General features: G+C 45.1%; 1 protein-coding gene across 7 annotated transcripts in view; it reads left to right on the forward strand.

Moving 5' to 3' along the window:
* The first annotated feature begins 10,796 nt into the window (after positions 1-10,796).
* Positions 10,797-17,967, forward strand: part of Fam171a1 (family with sequence similarity 171, member A1) — a 113,583-nt gene continuing 106,412 nt past the window's right edge. For 2 of the 7 annotated variants that reach the window (XM_006497479.3, XM_006497478.3), the window contains exon 1: positions 14,894-15,225. In XM_006497479.3, the coding sequence (XP_006497542.1) occupies positions 15,129-15,225 (97 nt within the window). In that variant the 5' untranslated portion in view covers positions 14,894-15,128. Of the gene's footprint in view, positions 10,839-14,893; positions 15,226-15,257; positions 15,509-17,967 lie in introns of those variants that run through there. The other 5 variants (NM_001081161.2, NM_001361386.1, NM_001310434.1 and 2 more) reach the window with 4 other exon arrangements.

Consider the following 17,967-nt stretch of genomic DNA (forward strand, 5'->3'; position numbering starts at 1 on the left):
ATTTTCAGACCTGGCAAGGGCAACTGTCATTTTGCACACAAGAGAGATCTTGATGAGAAAGAGAGAAATGCTAAGATGTGTTTATGTCCACACACAGATGTGTTCATGCCCTGCACATTTAAAGTGAGGTTACATCATGGGCTGCACATGGTTTTTTTTATTGCTGGGGTGGTTTGGTTTGGTTTCGATTTGGAGGTGGTTTGTTTGCTTGTTTGTTTGTTTGTTTTGCTTTTGTAATGAATCTGAATGTTGCCAAAGCTGGTCTCTAAGTCACTGGCTTGAGTGATCCGTCGACTGCAGCCTTTCTAGTAGTTACAGGTAGTTGTCACCACAGCCTGTTTTGAAGTTATGATATGAATGTATCTGAGTTTGTTGATATTATTTATTTTTGTTTGTTTTGTTTTGTTGTTCTTGGTGTGCTGGCATTTGAAATGAGGGAGTCACAACAGGTGGGTAAGCACTCCACCACAGTGTACCCGTAGCTCCATGATTGTGCCTTTTAAATTATATATTCAGAGAGAGAGAGAGAGAGAGAGAGAAAGAGGGAGAGAGAGAGAGAAAGAGAGAGAGAGAGAGAGAGAGAGAGAGAGAGAGAAAGAAAGAGAAAGAGAAAGAGAGAGAGAATTAATATAAATCCCTTAAGAAAGAAATCATATTTCATATGTGGTTGTAATTTTATTTTATTACATAAATTTTTTTTCCGTTTGTTTTTCACTTATCTCTTGAGGAGTAGCTGTGTCCTGTATGAAGTCACATTAGCAGGGACATGTGACAGTATACAGAACTAATACATAGTGTGTGTATATGAGAAATTGCTCATACCAATTATGGCTGCTGCTGATCCCTGTGGCAGGCTGTCTGGAGCCCCTGGGATGCTGGTGGCACGGCTCTCTCCAAGTCCTAAGGCTTGAAGAGAAGCAAGAGTAGAACTCTCAGCTGCACACCAAAACCCTAAAAACCTAGGGGGTACCAGAGTAAGTTCTAGCATAGAAAGCCTGAGTCTGGAGGACAGGTGTCAGCTGCGGTTCTCCAAGGGCATGCTCAAGGCACTTCTGCATTGTGTTCTCTCTGCATGCACTCTGCACCATCCAACTGGATGACTCTGGGACCTGGAGAACAAGGGGAGACTGATGGAATTGGGCCATGCAGAGACCATAGATGAGCACTTGGCGCTGACCTTGCTTTCTGATTCCTGGTCCACCATGAGGTACACAGACTCCTCCACGGGCCCTCGGCACTATGCCTTTCCTGCTGGGATGAACTGAACCTGGAGCCAAAATAAACCTTTCTTCCCTTACTTCTGTTTCTGTCAGCAATCTGCTTCTCTCGTGATGCTGAGGCACATTCCTGTGCTGAGGGTGGACATGCCCCAGTTAGCTCACAGCCATGGCAGTCTCTTTGGAACGCACTCTCCATGTGGGTACTTCCTTGTCCAGTCAAAACCTAAAATCAACCCCTCCCAGAGTTCAATGGCATCTGTCCTGCCAAGGGCCCTCGAAAGAATCTGTCAGTCCCGTGTGAGTGAGCATATAGCGGATGGCAATGGAGACTTGGCTACAGCCTCTTTGTCAGTACTCAGAGGGATCTGTTTCAGAAGATAGAACAAGAGAATGAACAGGACCCGCTCCACAGCTGGCCCCCAAGGCATGACCTTGAGTGGGAGCGCCTGGGCCCCAGATGCCAACAGTACCTTTGTGAACTCCAAAAATAAATTATAATTTTAAATACAAAATTTTAGAAAATGAACCACTAAGTAGAACAGGCTGACCCCAAACTCACAGAAATCTATCTACCTCTGCCTCCTGAGTGCTGTGGTTAAAGGCATGCATCATCACTGTCCAGATAGGCCTACACCATTTTTTAAAGCAACATATTACATTGCCTTTGAACACAAAGGAAATATAAGTTGACTATAGAAAATTTAGAGAACTCAACCCTCTAACCAAAGCAAGGCAACTTACCTCATTTTTCTTTCCTTGGCTTGGTTCTGGCAAAGGAAATATGGGGGAGAGACATTTAGGACTTATAAATAGAAGATAACATTGTCCTTCCCTGATGTCTCAGAAGCAAGCAAGACGTAAAGCCTCCTATCACAGAGGATACACTATGAGACCAGAGATGCTGCTCTTTGTAAAGTGTCAACTACCTTCCAAGATAGTCTAAAGGAAACAGTTTTTAAAATGGTGCACAATAGCTCATTCCTGACACCCTAACACTTGGAAACAGAAACACCAGCAATTCAAGAGCATCCTCAGCTACACACAGAGTTTGCCAGCTTGATGCCATCTCAAACACAAAATGTACAAAAGGCTGTGCAAGGGGCTCAGTGGCAGAGCACCTGCCTAACATGCACAAGCCTCTGAGGTGAGGCTGTAAAGAATGAGAAAGATAAAGTTAAATTTAAGTGTCCCTTTTAACCACTTCATCTTGACACAACAGCTCCACGAAATTTCTCTGGGAAAATAAGTAGTTAAGTCCTGGATGTTTTTTGCAATACTGTTTGCAACAGGGGAAAATTAGACAATATTAAGATATTATAATAAACAAATGATATTCCTATAGTATGGTATACTATGAAGGCATTAGTGCAATATTGGAAATCTGTTGCTTTCTTGACATGAAAGGATATAGACAGCTTGACCACAGGTGACAAGGCTTCAAAGAGACCTTGTACACTAACTCGTTTCTAGGAGTTCATAGCCATACAAAAATCAAACAGACCCAAGGTGTTCAGCACAGTGGTGGATACAACACCAAAACTCCAGCAAAAGGAAGAACAATTCATTTTCTTCATGGATGGACCTGGCTAAGTTTGCTATGCTACCCCTCCTCAGTAGAGCCACACAAGCCTGGGAGTTCCATTTGGAGCTTACCTCTAGATCATAGAGGTAAGCTACTAGGTAGTGAGTGTTTGCTTCTACCTTTGAAAAAAATCTATAGAAAACATTTCTTCGCAGTCTTGGATTCTCTTTAGAGCTTGTGTAGATTGGAGAAGACCCACTTATACCACTGGGGACAGTCTACTTCACTCCAAGCCTACCAAGTTAATTCTTACAAATCTAAAAGTTAATCCGAAACATGCTGCTCATAGGAGCATCGTGAGTGCTTGACACACATCTGAGCACCCTGTGTTCCAGCCAATCTGGTGCATGACATTAACTACCACAAGGTATAAGGATACAAATGCATATATGTGCACATATGTCACATGCATTTATATGAAGACAAGAAAAGGATACAAAGAAAAACAAGGTCATAATAAACACTGAATCTAGAATGGCAGTTTGAGTTGAAGGTTGCAGAAAGGCAGTTTGGGGAAGGCACTACAATCTGAGTCCTACTCTCATTTCAGACAGTGTGCTTCTTATCTTAAAATAATGAGATACATGTTAATGCCATAGCTGGGCCAATGGTAAGTGTGGCATAAAGGACTGACTGTGCGCACGTGGGGTCCCAGATTACTTCCTTCTACCTTGATACTTTAACTCTCAACATCTTTTATGTTCCTGCAACAACTATGTGTTTCTTCTGTGATCAGTACATACTGTTGCCTTTGAAGTGCTCTGGGATAACCTGGAATGCTTATCAGTTAAACACTAAAACACGGTATTTAGAAAACATGCCCCCACCATGTCAGCCTTGAATTTCTCATTTTGATCTTACTTACCTACTTGAATGTATAGCAAGCTTAAAGCTTGTCTGAGTTCTCCTGTTTCCTCTTTTACCACCATTATCTTACCATATTTGACAATACAGCATCCTCTTCACTCCTGTGTATGAAAGTAGCTGTTTAAGGATGCTTACTGCTCAGCCACTGAAAACCCACATGTTGCTTCTTCCTCAATGGCCTCTGCCTTCCTCAAATTCTCTCCCACTAACCTACATCTTCCTGAAATTCCAGAAGAGCAATAAAGAAATGTTCCATGTGTGACAGTAAAACCTCATCTGCCTCCCTTCCCCTTCAGACTGTCTTATTCTCCGTCTCTTTATAATTTCCTGCCTTCCAGCTCTCAGGACCTTAGACCTAGGCTTGTTTTAGGGACTGACTTCATGGCTGTAGGGGAGAAGCTTAGTTTACCTTTCATTCACCCTTGGCTCCATGAGTTTAGCATTAACCAACTGGCTGTGAGGAGGCTCTCTGGAGTTCATACCTTATACGCGGGACCCCAGAACCTCTTGTGAGGCTGTATGCTGGTTCGTCAACCAGACAGCTTCTTTCTTCCTTCACAGGGACAGATGGTGTGCTCAGTGGGGGAGTCATCCAACAGATGTGAGCAGCTATGTTCAAGATGATGGGGGAGAGGGAAGGATTTATTTATGCTCCTGGAGAACATCATATGCCCTGTTTCCATGTTGCAGTGTTTAGCAGAGTCCAGTCTGGTTCTGTCTAAGGCCGCATTTCATTTGTAACATGATGTGTGTGATTCTGAGGCTGTATAAAAGATGGTGGGTTTCCAGCTTGCTCAGTACCTCACAATGATTTTTTAAGATGCTGCTTCTGAGAGAAAGACATTTGGGTCTTTACAAAACCACTGTTAGCAGTTTAAATCTGAAATGTGCCCCCCAAGACTCCTGTTTGAATTTTAGGGGCAGTGGAGACTATTTGGGGGGGAAATGGGGCCTGGTTGGGAGAAGTAGTGCACTGGGGATGGAACTTTGATGGCTATACCCCCTTCTGGTCCTGGTTTAATCAGTTTCCTATTCTATGTCATATGAACAAGTGTCACCACACACTCCCCCCCCACCTTCCTCACCATGATGGACTGAAATCTTTCTGAAAGTGTGAGCAAAAATACCCCCCTTAATTTGTCTCTGTCTGTTAACAGAAAGCTAGTTCTTTCATGAAGAACATGAAGAAAGCTCTGTCCTCTTTCTACACTGAGGAATATTACTCTATCCCAAGTCTCAATACTATTATACTACTGAAATCTTTAGAATGGAACATATTTCTTTAAGTGTGTGTGTGTGTGTGTGTGTGTGTGTGTGTGTGTGTGTTCCTCATGGGTGCATGTGTGGAGTTCCAAGGTTCACATTGGTTGGATTCTTCTATCACTTTCAGCTCTTTTTTCAAGGACAGTTCTCTCACTGAGCCTGGAGTTGGCTGGCTCCACTAACTCAACTCTATAGTGAGCTCCTAAGCTGTCTGTCTCCACCCTTCAGTAGCTGCATTACAGACAGGCATGCATCACTGTACCTGGCATCCCACATGGGAGCTGGGGGTCCTACTGTAGCAGGTGCTTTACCCATTAAAACACCTCCCCAGACGCTCGAACACATCTGTACTCTAACAGGAGGAAGGGTGGACTCTTTAATCCTTCATCCACACCCTCCTACTCCCATTCCTCTCCATAGCTTCTCCATGTAAGATCTATCCCTGCACGGAGTTAGGTCTTCAGATCTTTTGGTCTCCAAAAGCTATTTGGGAAAATTGACTGACAAACCCATTGCATAGTGTTGCAATAGCTGATCTGCACCAAGGCTAACCTATTTCCCTTGTCCTTCACCCCAGGTGTGATCTGGAACTCCCACTGATGATTAAATGTGCAGCTTTACTTTGCCTGCCCAACCCGCAGGCCTGGCAATCAAGCCTCCCATTCTTATGTTTCTGGTTCTTTGTTGATTGGTCCTTCCTTCCTCTGTAGCAGAAGCTTTGGAACAGGAAAAATCACAGCTTCCTGCTTTGCCTGTTTATTATGTTTAATTAACTTCTCTATGGTGAGTTCTATGTTTACTGGCTAATATGATATCCATCTTTTTAAACAGTCTTCAACCAGGGTTGATTCTGAAATATTTGTAGTGTTATATCTACTTGCTGTGACCTCTCCTTTTCTGTTTCTATCTCTCTGTCTCTGTCTCTTATACACACATACACACACACACACACACACACACACACACTCCTATTTTATCCAGAGGCAACTCACCAAGTGGTGGTGGGTTGTGAACCTTTGCACACAAAAACAAGTGTGTGGACAAACCAAAAGAGAAAAAAAAAACCATGCTGGGGGGTTCCATTTTACCCCATAATAAAAATGTTGGCTCTCATACAGTAAGAGCTGCCATGATTGGGGGGGGGCGGGCTCTCATTTGGTATGAATTAAGTAATTGGCCAGAGACACCACAGATGCTGCGATATTGGTGTGGTAGGGAGGGATGTGGAGGTAGAGGAACCCATCCATGAGGCTCCATGTAAAGACCAGAGGTTGACATCAAGGTGTTTCTTCAACCACTTCTCCATCCTATTTATTTTTCAAACAAAGTCTCTCACAGAACGTAAAATTTGCCATTTCACCTAGACTGGCTAGCCAGCAAGTCCCCAAGATCTGCCTGTTCCCACTCCTCAGTAAAGAGGTGCAGATACAACATGACAACCCTAGTGTTTTGAAAACATGGAAGTTGGAGACCCAAACTCATGTCCCCATGCTTGTATGGTGGGTACTTGTACTGGCTAGTTTTGTGTCAACTTGACACAGCTGGAGTTATCACAGAGAAAGAGCTTCAGTTGAGGAAATGCCTCCATGAGATCCAACTGTAAGGCATTTTCTCAACTAGTGATCAAGGGGGAAAGGCCCCTTGTGGGTGGGACCATCTCTGGGCTGGTAGTCTTGGGTTTTATAAGAGAGCAGGCTGAGCAAGCTAGGTGAAGCAAGCCAGTAAAGAACATCCCTCCATGGCCTCTGTGTCAGCTCCTGCTTTCTGACCTGCTTGAGTTCCAGTCCTGCATCCTTTGGTGATCAACAGCAGTATGGAAATGTAAGCCGAATAAACCCCTTCCTCCCCAACTTGCTTCTTGGTCATGATGTTTGTGCAGGAATAGAAACCCTGACTAAGACAAATTGGTACCAGCAGAGTGGGGTATTCCTGTGACAATCTGACCATGTTTTGGGGAGGACTGTGGAAGGACTTTGGAACTTTGGGCTTGAAGATCCATCCGTTGTTAAGAGCTCTGTCAGATGTCATGTAGGAGCTTGGAAGATAATGTTGAGAACACTGCAGAAGATGGAGCTCTGGTGTGTGAAATTTCAGAGAAAAAATTAAAGACTCTTTTCAGGGCCATTGCTGTTTTGATTGTGAAGATTCTGTAGTTCTGGTTAGCTGAGGCTGAAGAATCAGCTGTGATTAACAAGATACCAGAACTACCAAGGCAAAAACTTTGCATTACTGGGACTATTGATGCTGGTTAGCTGGAGCTAAGAAATTAGCGGTGATTAAGAAGAGACCAGCATCATTGAGGTGACATCTTCTGGGAAGTGTTTTCTGAAAGCACAAAGAGGCTGTGTTCCAGAGATGGCCAAGGTTGTACTCCTGCTGCAGCGGGACTTGGTAATGTGTAAGAGTCACCCAGGTGGTACTGGTTTTGAAGGCATGAAGGGGTCATGCAAAGCAGCTGAGGCTCGGTACTGTGAGAGGCCATAGAAGGCCATTGGTGAAGGTACAGCCTCAGTTGCAATTGAAGGCCCAGGACTGAAGGGGTCATGCAGTGTTTTGGAGATGCCAGTACCATGAGATGACCACCAAGAGCAGCAGCAGCAGTGGGGTACAGGCATCTGGAGCCTAGAGGATGATGCGTGTGCTACAAGGGGCATGGCTGGAGAAGTGACCCAAGCCCTTGGAGGAGCCCAGAAGATCGTGAGTTGGATCCCAGACATTGGACAGTTGGAGATTGACTTTTGCTTTTGATTGTGACTGTGCCCTGATATTTTCCCTCTTGAAGGAAGAAACTGTTTTAGTGGAGCCCACAGTTAAGAGACTTTTAATTGTAAAAAGACTTTGGATTTTAAAAAAGATGGATATTTTAAAGAAATTGAAATTTTAAGAATATGTAAAGACTGTGGGACTTTTAAAGTTATTTAGATCTTGGGGATGAATAAGATTGTAAGGGTTGAGGCTTACTAGTGATGTTTTTGTGTGTCAAGTTGACAAGGGGTCAGTTGTACTGGCTAGTTTTGTGTCAACTTTACACAGCTGGAGTTATCACAGAGAAAGAGCTTCAGTTGAGGAAATGCCTCCATGAGATCCAGCTGTAAGGCATTTTCTCAATTAGTGATCAAGGGGGAAAGGCCCCTTGTGGGTGGGACCATCTCTGGGCTGGTAGTCTTGGGTTTCATAAGAGAGCAGGCTGAGCAAGCCAGGTGAAGCAAGCCAGTAAAGAACATCCCTCCATGGCCTCTGCATCAGCTCCTGCTTTCTGACCTGCTTGAGTTCCAGTCCTGACTTCCTTGGTGATAAACAGCAGTATGGAAGTGTAAGCCGAATAAACCCCTTCCTCCCCAACTTGCTTCTTGGTCATGATGTTTGTGCAGGAATAGAAACCCTGACTAAGACAGTACTTTACCCAGTGAGCTCCCTCCCCTGTCCCAAGAGCTAGTTTTGTAGCTAATGTCTGCCACGGGCTTGCCTTGGCTCACTGGAGTCTGGTCTCCTGGGATTGCTTCTTATTGTGAAAGCAATCTTAGTCAGGGATTTGGGGAACTAATTCAGTGCCACCCCAGCCAACAAGCAGCATCATTATCATGCCCACCCAACATTTCTGATCTCTATATTGGCTTGGTTCTTTTGGCTTTATGTATAAGGCATCTAATTCAAAATGACCTAAAGAAAAAGAAAAGGAAATTACAAGATCACACGTAGAGAAATCCCAGAAGGGAGAAGCTTCAGAAGTTGGTTGGATACCAGGACAGGGCTCCTACTTCTGACCTCTTCTCTTTCCTACACACACACACACACACACACACACACACACACACTCGAGCATGGGAGAAAAGAAAAACAGAAGTGGAGAGATTGAGAAAGATACCAAACATCTTTCCCACTGGCATATGCACGAACATATGCACACACCCACACAAACTCTCATACCATTAATAATAGTTTATTGTTACTGTTATTGTTATTATTATTATTAATATTATTATCATTTAGATCAACTCAGAGCAACAGCTATTTAGAAGATGATAGCAAAAACAAAGTAATCACAAGGATCCTAGGGAAGGTGATATGTGCTCATGTGTGTGCAGGTGCTTGTGCAGGTAGGTACCTGGGTTGTCATTCCTCAGGCATGATCTAACTCGTTTTTAAGACAGGGTCTCCCATTGGCCTGGAACTTACCAAGCAGGCAAGACGGTCTGCCCAGCAAGCTCCATGGATTCACCTGCCTCCACCTTCCCAATGCTAGGGTTATAGTCATGCACATCTCATTCAGCTTCTTGTGTGGATCCAGGGATTGAACACAGGCTCTCTGCTTGCATAGTAAGCACTTTAATTACTGAGCTGGCTCTCTGCCCTCTTTATATATACGTCGATATATATTGATCTATATCAACTATATGTATATATGTATATATACATATACACAAACACATACACATACACACATATCTATATACCTATATCCATATCCATATCTATAACTATAAAATGGGAACATCCACTGTCCCTCTTCCCTTGAGCTCACCTTGCTGGAGACAGCAAGTCAGAGAAAAGCAAAACCAGGTAGCTCTCCTTGCATTTCAGAAGCTAGCATTGGCCTAAAAAGAACTGCTGAGCAGGTTGGTTCTCCACCGGCACTAGCCTGGAACACTTTCCCCAGTGGTAAAACCTATTGATCAAGGTAGCTGGGAAGTAGTCCAGACTCCTTAGTCACTGCAGGTCACAGGAGGGAGAACAGTATATGGAGACTTTCGGGCACACTAGCAGAGATTCACATCAGCGGCCTCATCTCTAGTCAGAGCTTCTCCCACAGAGCTGCCACAATGCTTTATTGGATGGAATGCCTCTCCTGACAGGGAAAGAAAGAAAGCTATAGTTTGTCTAGGAAAGAAACACTCTGTTGGAAAAAAAAAAAAAAACCACAGGATTTACATATAGACACCGAGCCTGACCTAAGAGAGGAACATTAAGGTTCACCTAAATATAGAATACCCCAACAATGACCCTCTTACTTTTCATCTATTTAACTAATTATTTTGAGACAGACTGTCACGTAGCCCAGACTGATTTCATATTCACCATGCAGCCAAGAACCTAGAGGTCTTGATCCTCCAGTGTTTACCTTCCAAGTGCTGGGATTAAAAGCACATACAACCATATCTAGTTGTATGCAATGGGGGAGGGGGAGGCCGCGTGGCTCCTGGGCTTTGTATATGTAAGACAACCATTCTATTAACTGAACTCCAGCCTTCTCTATCCCTCCCCCCCTTTTTAATGGATGAAAAAGGAGTTTAGACCAAAATGCTAAGCCCTTGCAATTCCTACCTTTAGGTACACTTAATCTAACCTGTAACAAGAATCCCAGCAAACCGTCCTTGTCCACACCACACCTCCTAACCTGCACAGTGCTCCTAAGTAGTTAGCTATTTGTTAGCAGCTCATGATTCGGGGCTAGGGAATCTGGGGCAGAGGCTAGGAGAGGAAATGGAGAACGCATAACAGTTATCAATCGTAGACACAGACAATTAAAATCCCAGCACAGGGGCACCGATACCAGGAAAAGGGTTGGTAGTACAAATAAGCTTAGGCTCAGAAACCTTGAAACACAGTTGGAAAGTCAAGGTCTCTGGAAAACTGAGACAGGAAAGAGTTCTGTGTGTATCTTGCTGTCTTTTGGCACCAGTCTCAAAAACTGAAATAAAATACTGCACACTCAAGCAACTTTTAGCAAGCACAGCCATAAGTCATTCTACTCAAACAATGAGCATTTTTAATAAAAGCAACAGGAAAGGATCTAGAAGGAAAGAACACTCCCAACACCCATTGTTCGGCAAACACACCCTTTTGAGAACTTTTTTTTCCCCTGCAGTTGCTGAGTGGGTGTCTGATGGTCGGAACATGAGAAAAAGGTAAAAACAACTTCTTTTATTCCAGTAAAGGATAAATGTGATTATTTCATTCTTACATAATGGTGGATGCATGATTTGCAAATATATTTGCTTGTGCAATGGTGTTGAATTTGTGTTTTCTTAGCCTCCCACCCAAGTAACTGGAAAATATCCATGAGATGAGAGAATGCTTCTCTGGGCTGGCTTTCTGTTTTGGCGAGGGGACCGGCTGGCAGGGTGCAAAATGAAGCTCATTTAACCTCTTTCTGTTCCTCAGGGGCATTTGCAATGTGGTGGTAATCCCAAAACCGTTTTTCTATTGTTAGAAACTATGCAAACTTCAGTGTTGCTGAGAAGACTTTAAAGGCCAGACTCTACATGAGAGCTTTGTTACACACATAGTAACAGTGATAATGACAACAACCAGCACATTTGAGCATCTGTACTTAGGATTGTGAAGTCTTTATTCCAACTTCTTGTTCCTTTAAATGTTCTAGAACTACACAGCATCACACATACACCAATGGTCTAAACGAATAACGAAGCTTATAAAAATAATGTAGAACAGATGTGCTTGCTCTTGGAAACAGTATTTGAAATCATAATAAACTCCTAAGATATTATCAAAGGACTTGCATGCTCCCTCCACAGTTTCCCAAACTGTAGCACCTTTTTTCATCAGTGGCACATCATCAAAGCCCAGAAATGGACACTGACAGCACACTGGGAACTAGCCACGGGCCTCACTAGACCTGAGTTATGAAGACATTTGGACACTGTTGGCAATGATGAGACTTTTGCTTTCAATTTGTTCTTGGAGGTGACATGCTATAGGCAGATTGTGATCAACAGACATGTATTAGACCTGTGTTACAATTGTGGTAAGTTATTGAGCAGAACTAAATTTTGTGTTTCTTTTTCATTATTATTTATAAAGGAGAAACAATATCAAACAAAGATGTCAGCATGAGGAAATACTCTAGTCCAGTGAGTGGTATACATTTAGAATCCCCTGGCTGGGGAGATGACTGGCAGTTGGTGAAGTGCTTGCCTGGTAAGCACAAGGACCTGAAATCAATCCCCAGAACTCATAACAAAGTTATATGGTGGCATGTCCTGAGGGAGGCAGACACAGGGATCTCTGAAGCTTTCAACCTTTGCCAGGTTAGTCATTTCCAGGTAAAAGTGAGTAGACCCTGTCTCAAAAAACAAAGTGGATCATGTCCTGAAGACAACACCTAAGTATGTTGTGTATATGTACCCAAACATATGCTTTCATGTACACACAGAACATCCCAAATTCAGAATTAATCACGAATATCTCTCTGTCTCTGTCTCTGTCTCTGTCTCTGTCTCTGTCTCTCTCTCTCTCTCTCTCTCTCTCTCTGTGTGTGTGTGTGTGTCTGTGTGTGTGTGTGTGTAGGCAAGGGTACCATTGGGTGTGTGGCATTCAGAGGGCAGTATGGGTCCTTGCCCTCCAACTTGCATGGTCTCTTGGTTTTTCTTGCTCTGTACCCTGGGCTAGCTCAGTCATGAGCTTCCCGAAATTCACCTGCCTCTACCTCCCATCGTGCCTTAGGAACTTAGGGAACATGTAAGTGTTAATGAGTCCAGCTTTTCACATTCAGACTTGGATTCTTACTGCACACAGTAAACACTTTGTCCGTCCAGCTGTCTCTCCACCTCTCTATGAGTTATTCTAATGGATATGTTTCAACTTTGGAGAGGTTTCCTTTCAGTCATTCTGTTGGCAGTAGCCATCTTCCACCTGCCATCTAGCTGCTCTGTACTCTGTCCTGTGGGCTGGCACCTAAGGACTCAGTGTGCTTTTGATTTCCTCCTCTTAGCTAGGAGTTGGATGCGGAATAACAGCAAGACAGCTGTAATGCCAGAATAAAAGGGAAATAGTGAGGCTGTCCCTAATAGCTGGGATTCCGTCTGACTTCTGACTATCTGCTACCTGTACAGTGTACAATTTATATGTATTGTAGCACGGGTCTTAAAGAAAACTAGAAAACCCATATGGGCATTGGCATCTCCTAGTTTTGTGTGTCATAAGAACTTATGTATAAAAAGTCAACTGTGCAAGCACCAACCCTTAGTCTCGCTCTGGGGCAGTGCCCACCATCACTTAATGAACTATTAATATAATCACAATAAGGAGCCTCCTTCTGGGCTCATGTCCTGGAAGCATCTCTAGGCGTGCATTGATTCTGGAGTAGATTTTCTCAGTGCAGGGCCACTGTGAGGGTCACTGCAGCACGAGCTGGGATTCATTAGAGGGAAACAGGTGGGCATAGGATTTTACGGAGAAACATCTGGGCAAAACTGGCTTAATAGATAGGGAAGTAATCATACTGATAGTGGCATTCTTTGACCAACGGCAGTCTAGAGATCTGGGCAAAGAGCTTTAACTTTGAAACAGAACTGACTTTTATTAAAATGTTCTACTGTTGATTTTGTTTGTTCTGTTTGTTTTCTGGCTGCAGTGACATTTGTCACATGTAAATTATGGGGAAAGGAGTTCACAGTTCCAGGTTATAGTTCATGATAGCAGGGTCACCACAATGGCAGGAAATCGAAGGTTTTCAATCATATCACACCCATAAATCAGGGACAGAGAGCAGTGGATGGCACGCATGCTAGAGCTCAGCTCACTTTCTCTGCTCTTTCACAGTTCAGACACTAGGGAATGGTGCCACCCACAGTGGGCAGATCTTGCTACCTCAACTAACACAATTAAAATAGTCTCCTACAGGCATGGTCATAAGCCAGTGGTTCTCAACCTTTCTAATGTTGTGACCCCTTAATACAGTTCCTCAGGTTGTGGTGACCCCTAACCATAACAATATTTTCATTGCTACTTCATAATTGTCATTTTGCTAATTATGAATCATAATGTAGAATCTCCAATGGTCTTGAGTGTTCCCTGTGAAAGGTTTGTTCAATCCTCAAAGGGGTCATGCATGACCCACAAGTTGATACCCTCTGCCATGGGTCAACCTAGTCTACTCTCCCCTCACTCCACCCCAACCCTTGATCCTTCCTTTCCAGGTGATTCTAGATTCAAGTTGGCTAATCAAACTAGCCACCCCAACCACAGCCCAGCTGTGTGCTTGGGATCAGGTTCCTTAGCTTTCTCTAGCTTCCATGTTCTCCTATGAAAATAGAATGTCTCTTTCTTTGTTGTGCTTAGACAGGGTCTCACTGTGTCTCAGCCTAACCTTGGATGTGAGAGCCTCTTGAGTACTGGAATCACAAGCATATAACACTATGCCAAACCATGTAGGTTGTGACAAAGTTTCTCTCAGATACTAGGCTTCCCATCTCCTGGGTCTACCTGTCCACTTCTTGTAAAATAGCAAGCCTGCTTGTCCATCCTGGATATCTAAACACGTTAGATATCTGGCCAGAGTGGCCGTGCTTCACTCCTGACCTGCCTTCAGTAAGAATCTTCCTAGGTAACTTTAGCTAGAGCCCTATCCCCAGTGCTTCATCTTGGTAATTTTCAACATAGGACACGCGCGCACGCACACACACTCACAGCTCCTTCGTTATAAATGGTTGTTTGTCTCTGCTGAGTCCCAAGTTGAGCAAAATCTATCTCCCCTGCTATAAAATTCCATTGTTAACCGTCCCCATTGCAATGCTCCTGCATAGTCTTTGCTGTTGTGTTTTAACATGCCATTGGATTTTTTTTCTTTAATAAATAGAGGTGGGGATGGGGAGAAATCACCCAGGGCCTCTTATCACTGAAAACCTCCTTACCCTTCCCTTCCAATGCTATACAAGGAGGTGGTGTTGGGCCTCCTGCAGCCAGCCTTAGGTATTGTTACACTTGACCTATAAGTCTGGCTGTCAAATCTACCCTGGGGGAAGTCAGAGGATAGTGGCTTGGACAGCTTCAGGATGAGAGGTCACACCCTAGACTCAAATGCTTCCTGCGGACCCTTAGGTAACCCAGCGTGACGTCGAAGGCCTCCTCTCTGCAGGAATAGCCAGGGGTTTGGAGGCGCCTGGGACTCCCGCAGAGCGGCGGCCGCCAGGTGGCACCACGGACCCAGGGCCCGTGCGCTCCCGCGGGCGTGGGGCGGGGCAGGAAGGGGTTAAGGCGCCGGCGGAGCGGCCGCGGCGGTCTGGGGAAGCCGGGCGCGGGGCTCGGAGGAGGGAGCGGCCGGCTGCGGGGCCCCGGCCAATCGGGCGGCTGGCCGGGCGCGCGGAGCCACAGCGCCATGGAGGGAGGCGCGGCGCCCGGCCGCCCGTGACCGAGCGTGGCGAGCCCGAGAGGCCCGCGGCGCCCGTGGCGCGGAGATGAGCAAGTCCGCTGCGCTGCTGCTCTGCCTGCTCGGCTGCCACGTTTGGAAGGCAGTCACCAAGACGCTGCAGGAGCCCGGCGCGGGAGCCCAAGGTCGGTGGGCGGTGGCGGGGCTGGAGGGGGACGCTTTTGTGTCGCGCCCGGGCCTGGCGCGGCCGCGGTGGCGGCTGGACCCCGGCCGCATTGTGGCGGAGGCCCAAGCAGCACGACCTGCATCGCGGTCCTGCAGTCCCCCACGTCGCGATACCCGGGGGGGCGGCTCCGCCCGGGGAACACGCTGGGCCCGCGGCGCATATGCTCCCCGGGGATCTGGGTGGCACCAGCTGCTCTGCCACCCAGGAGGCAGCCGCTGGTGACTCTTCGGCTTATATCCAAGGTGCTTTCTTTTATGCATGATTCGGACACACGGCTCCATTGCCCCCCCCCCCCCAACTCCCCCGCCGCGGGAGGGATAGACCTGGGTGGCTGGTTCTCCCCCACTCCCCCCCCCCCCCTTCCCTCTTTGGGATCCCTGGAGCTCTGGTCCTGGAGTTCCAGCGCAAGGGCTGTGCCCGGCCCTTTTGTTGTGGCGGGGAGGGGGCGGCCGCCGCCCCAGGGTGCCCCTTGCGCCCTGGCGACCCCAGGTCTGCCGCCGCAGTTTAGGAAAGTTTTGGTATCTTCTCTCCCGACCCCCTTATTCTACGTGATTCTCAGACCTTTAGGGATTTGTTGAGCAGCCACAGGGATCATCTTGAGAAGAGAGAAAACTGGAACTAGGAAACCCTAATCACTTAAAACCATTTCCATGTCTGTCTGTCGCCAGCTCCTGCCTTTTGTTTAATCTTTGGCCTCTTATAAATCTGCTTCCCATCTGTACAAGAATGGCCACCAAGAATGGCCACACGCTTTTTTTTTTTTTTTTTTTTTTTTATCTGAATCTATTTGAGAACAATCCTGGAGCTTTCTTGACATGATTTTGTCAAGACAAAGTCTAGTGCTTCTCTGTTGCCTTTTTCTGAGGAGCGACTAAAGCCAACCGATGAGCATGTGTTAATTCAGCCAGGGCATCTCCTGCCCAGGGTAAACTTGGTTAGGGAGGGGCCTTCACTGGTCTTATGTGAGCTCCTGCAGGCACTCAGACCCTTGGCAAGATTCTTGACAGAAAGGTGTGCCCTGCTAAGTTAGCCCTACACACATGAAGGAGTGCCCCATCCCAGTATCCTATCACAGGGCCCAGCCTCATCCTTCTTCCCACCCTTTGAAACTTGGGACCAGGGGAGCCTTGACTTCCACCCAATATCTTCTTGGTGTCTGTTGACAGTCTGAGTTCAGTTAATGCTATTGGAGGTTTTTGTGCTCAATGCTTGCTGAATCGCTGGTTGGCATCTTTTAAATACACTGCTGCACCCATAGTTGACAGTAAAATATGACCATTAGGAATTGGGTGTGAATTTGGTAATGTATACTATGGAAGGGAGGTATTAACAGGGTACCAGAAGACCCATAAGTCACAGTAGGAGGGGGATACTTATGACATTAGGTCATCAGTATTGAATGATAGCCTCTTTCATTTATACCCTACTGCTTTTTGAATCAGCTTTTTAAATGAATACTTGTGCCTCAACGAGGACATTATTTTCAAAGGGCAGGTTGGGGTTTTTGTTTTGTTTTGTTTTGTTTTTGCACTTGAAATAGCAATACATGGAAATAATGAATTCGTTCATGTATAAAATATGAAAATACGAAAATACATGGTTTCAATTGAAAAAAATCATGGAAGAAAAAAAACTACTGTCTTCAGGTCTAAGACTATGTTTTATTAAGGTCTTACTGTTAAACCCCCTGACAGGGAATTTCCCAGGAAATGAGAGAGTAATGACCAACCTATGAGACTATTTGTGCCCTAGCTAGGTATATCCTCGAGTTGTAGTAGAAGACAGAATATCTTGGAATAGTGTTCCCCTTGGGTTTCTTTCTTGATTTGCTCTTTCCAATAAGGGTGGATTTTTAAGGTGTCAATCGCAACACATATATGGGAAGTCTCTGAAACACCACCTGGCACCTGGATTTTTGAGCTGGTTGGGTCATTGAGGAAATTGACCGTTTCTCTTGTCATTTGAGGGTACCTTTAAACTGCTGAGTTCTTCAAAGCTTTTGGATAGCTATCATTCTGCCAACATGGTTTATCAGTTCATGTTTTCTCTGCTTTCCAAGATCTGTAGACCAGGAAAATAAATGCCATGCTTAACTAACTTCATGGTGCATAGGTGAGCCAACTGTGAACTTGTTTGGCACATAGTCCTTGGTGGGTGGGGGTAGGGTGGGGGAGCTGCTGAAGTGCTTACCACAGTGTAGCCAAGGTTTTTTATCTGCATGTATTTTAGGAAGTATGTATGCTTCCTCTGAAAATCCAATTTGTAAGAGCTTTGCTTTTGTTATGGAAATGAGCTTGAATTAAAGTTTGAAGAAACATTGTATACAAACAGGGCTTGGCTATTAACTTCAGAAAAAAATACTGAAATCCCAGACATACCTGAAACCGTCCACTCTAGGATTGCTGGTGGCTCCCAGGACTCAATGATACCTCCTTTGTGGTACTATCTAGGGAAACTAACATCTGCAAAGTTTAATTCTAATGCTTGGCTCTTTAAATATTCATGATAAAAGTTAAGGGTTGGCTTACTGGCTGTAGCTGCTTTGCATCTGCAGAGTGACTTACACAGCACAACAGTTAGTGGCTCTGTGACTAGCTGTGACTGTAAACTCTCTCTGTTTCATCTGCATTGTACCATAGTTTATAAGATCGTTTCGTGGGGAAGACATTATTTAAACATGTTGACTAGCGACTTTCTGTGC

Source organism: Mus musculus, chromosome 2, assembly GCF_000001635.26.
Source record: "Mus musculus strain C57BL/6J chromosome 2, GRCm38.p6 C57BL/6J".
Lineage (NCBI taxonomy): Eukaryota > Metazoa > Chordata > Mammalia > Rodentia > Muridae > Mus > Mus musculus.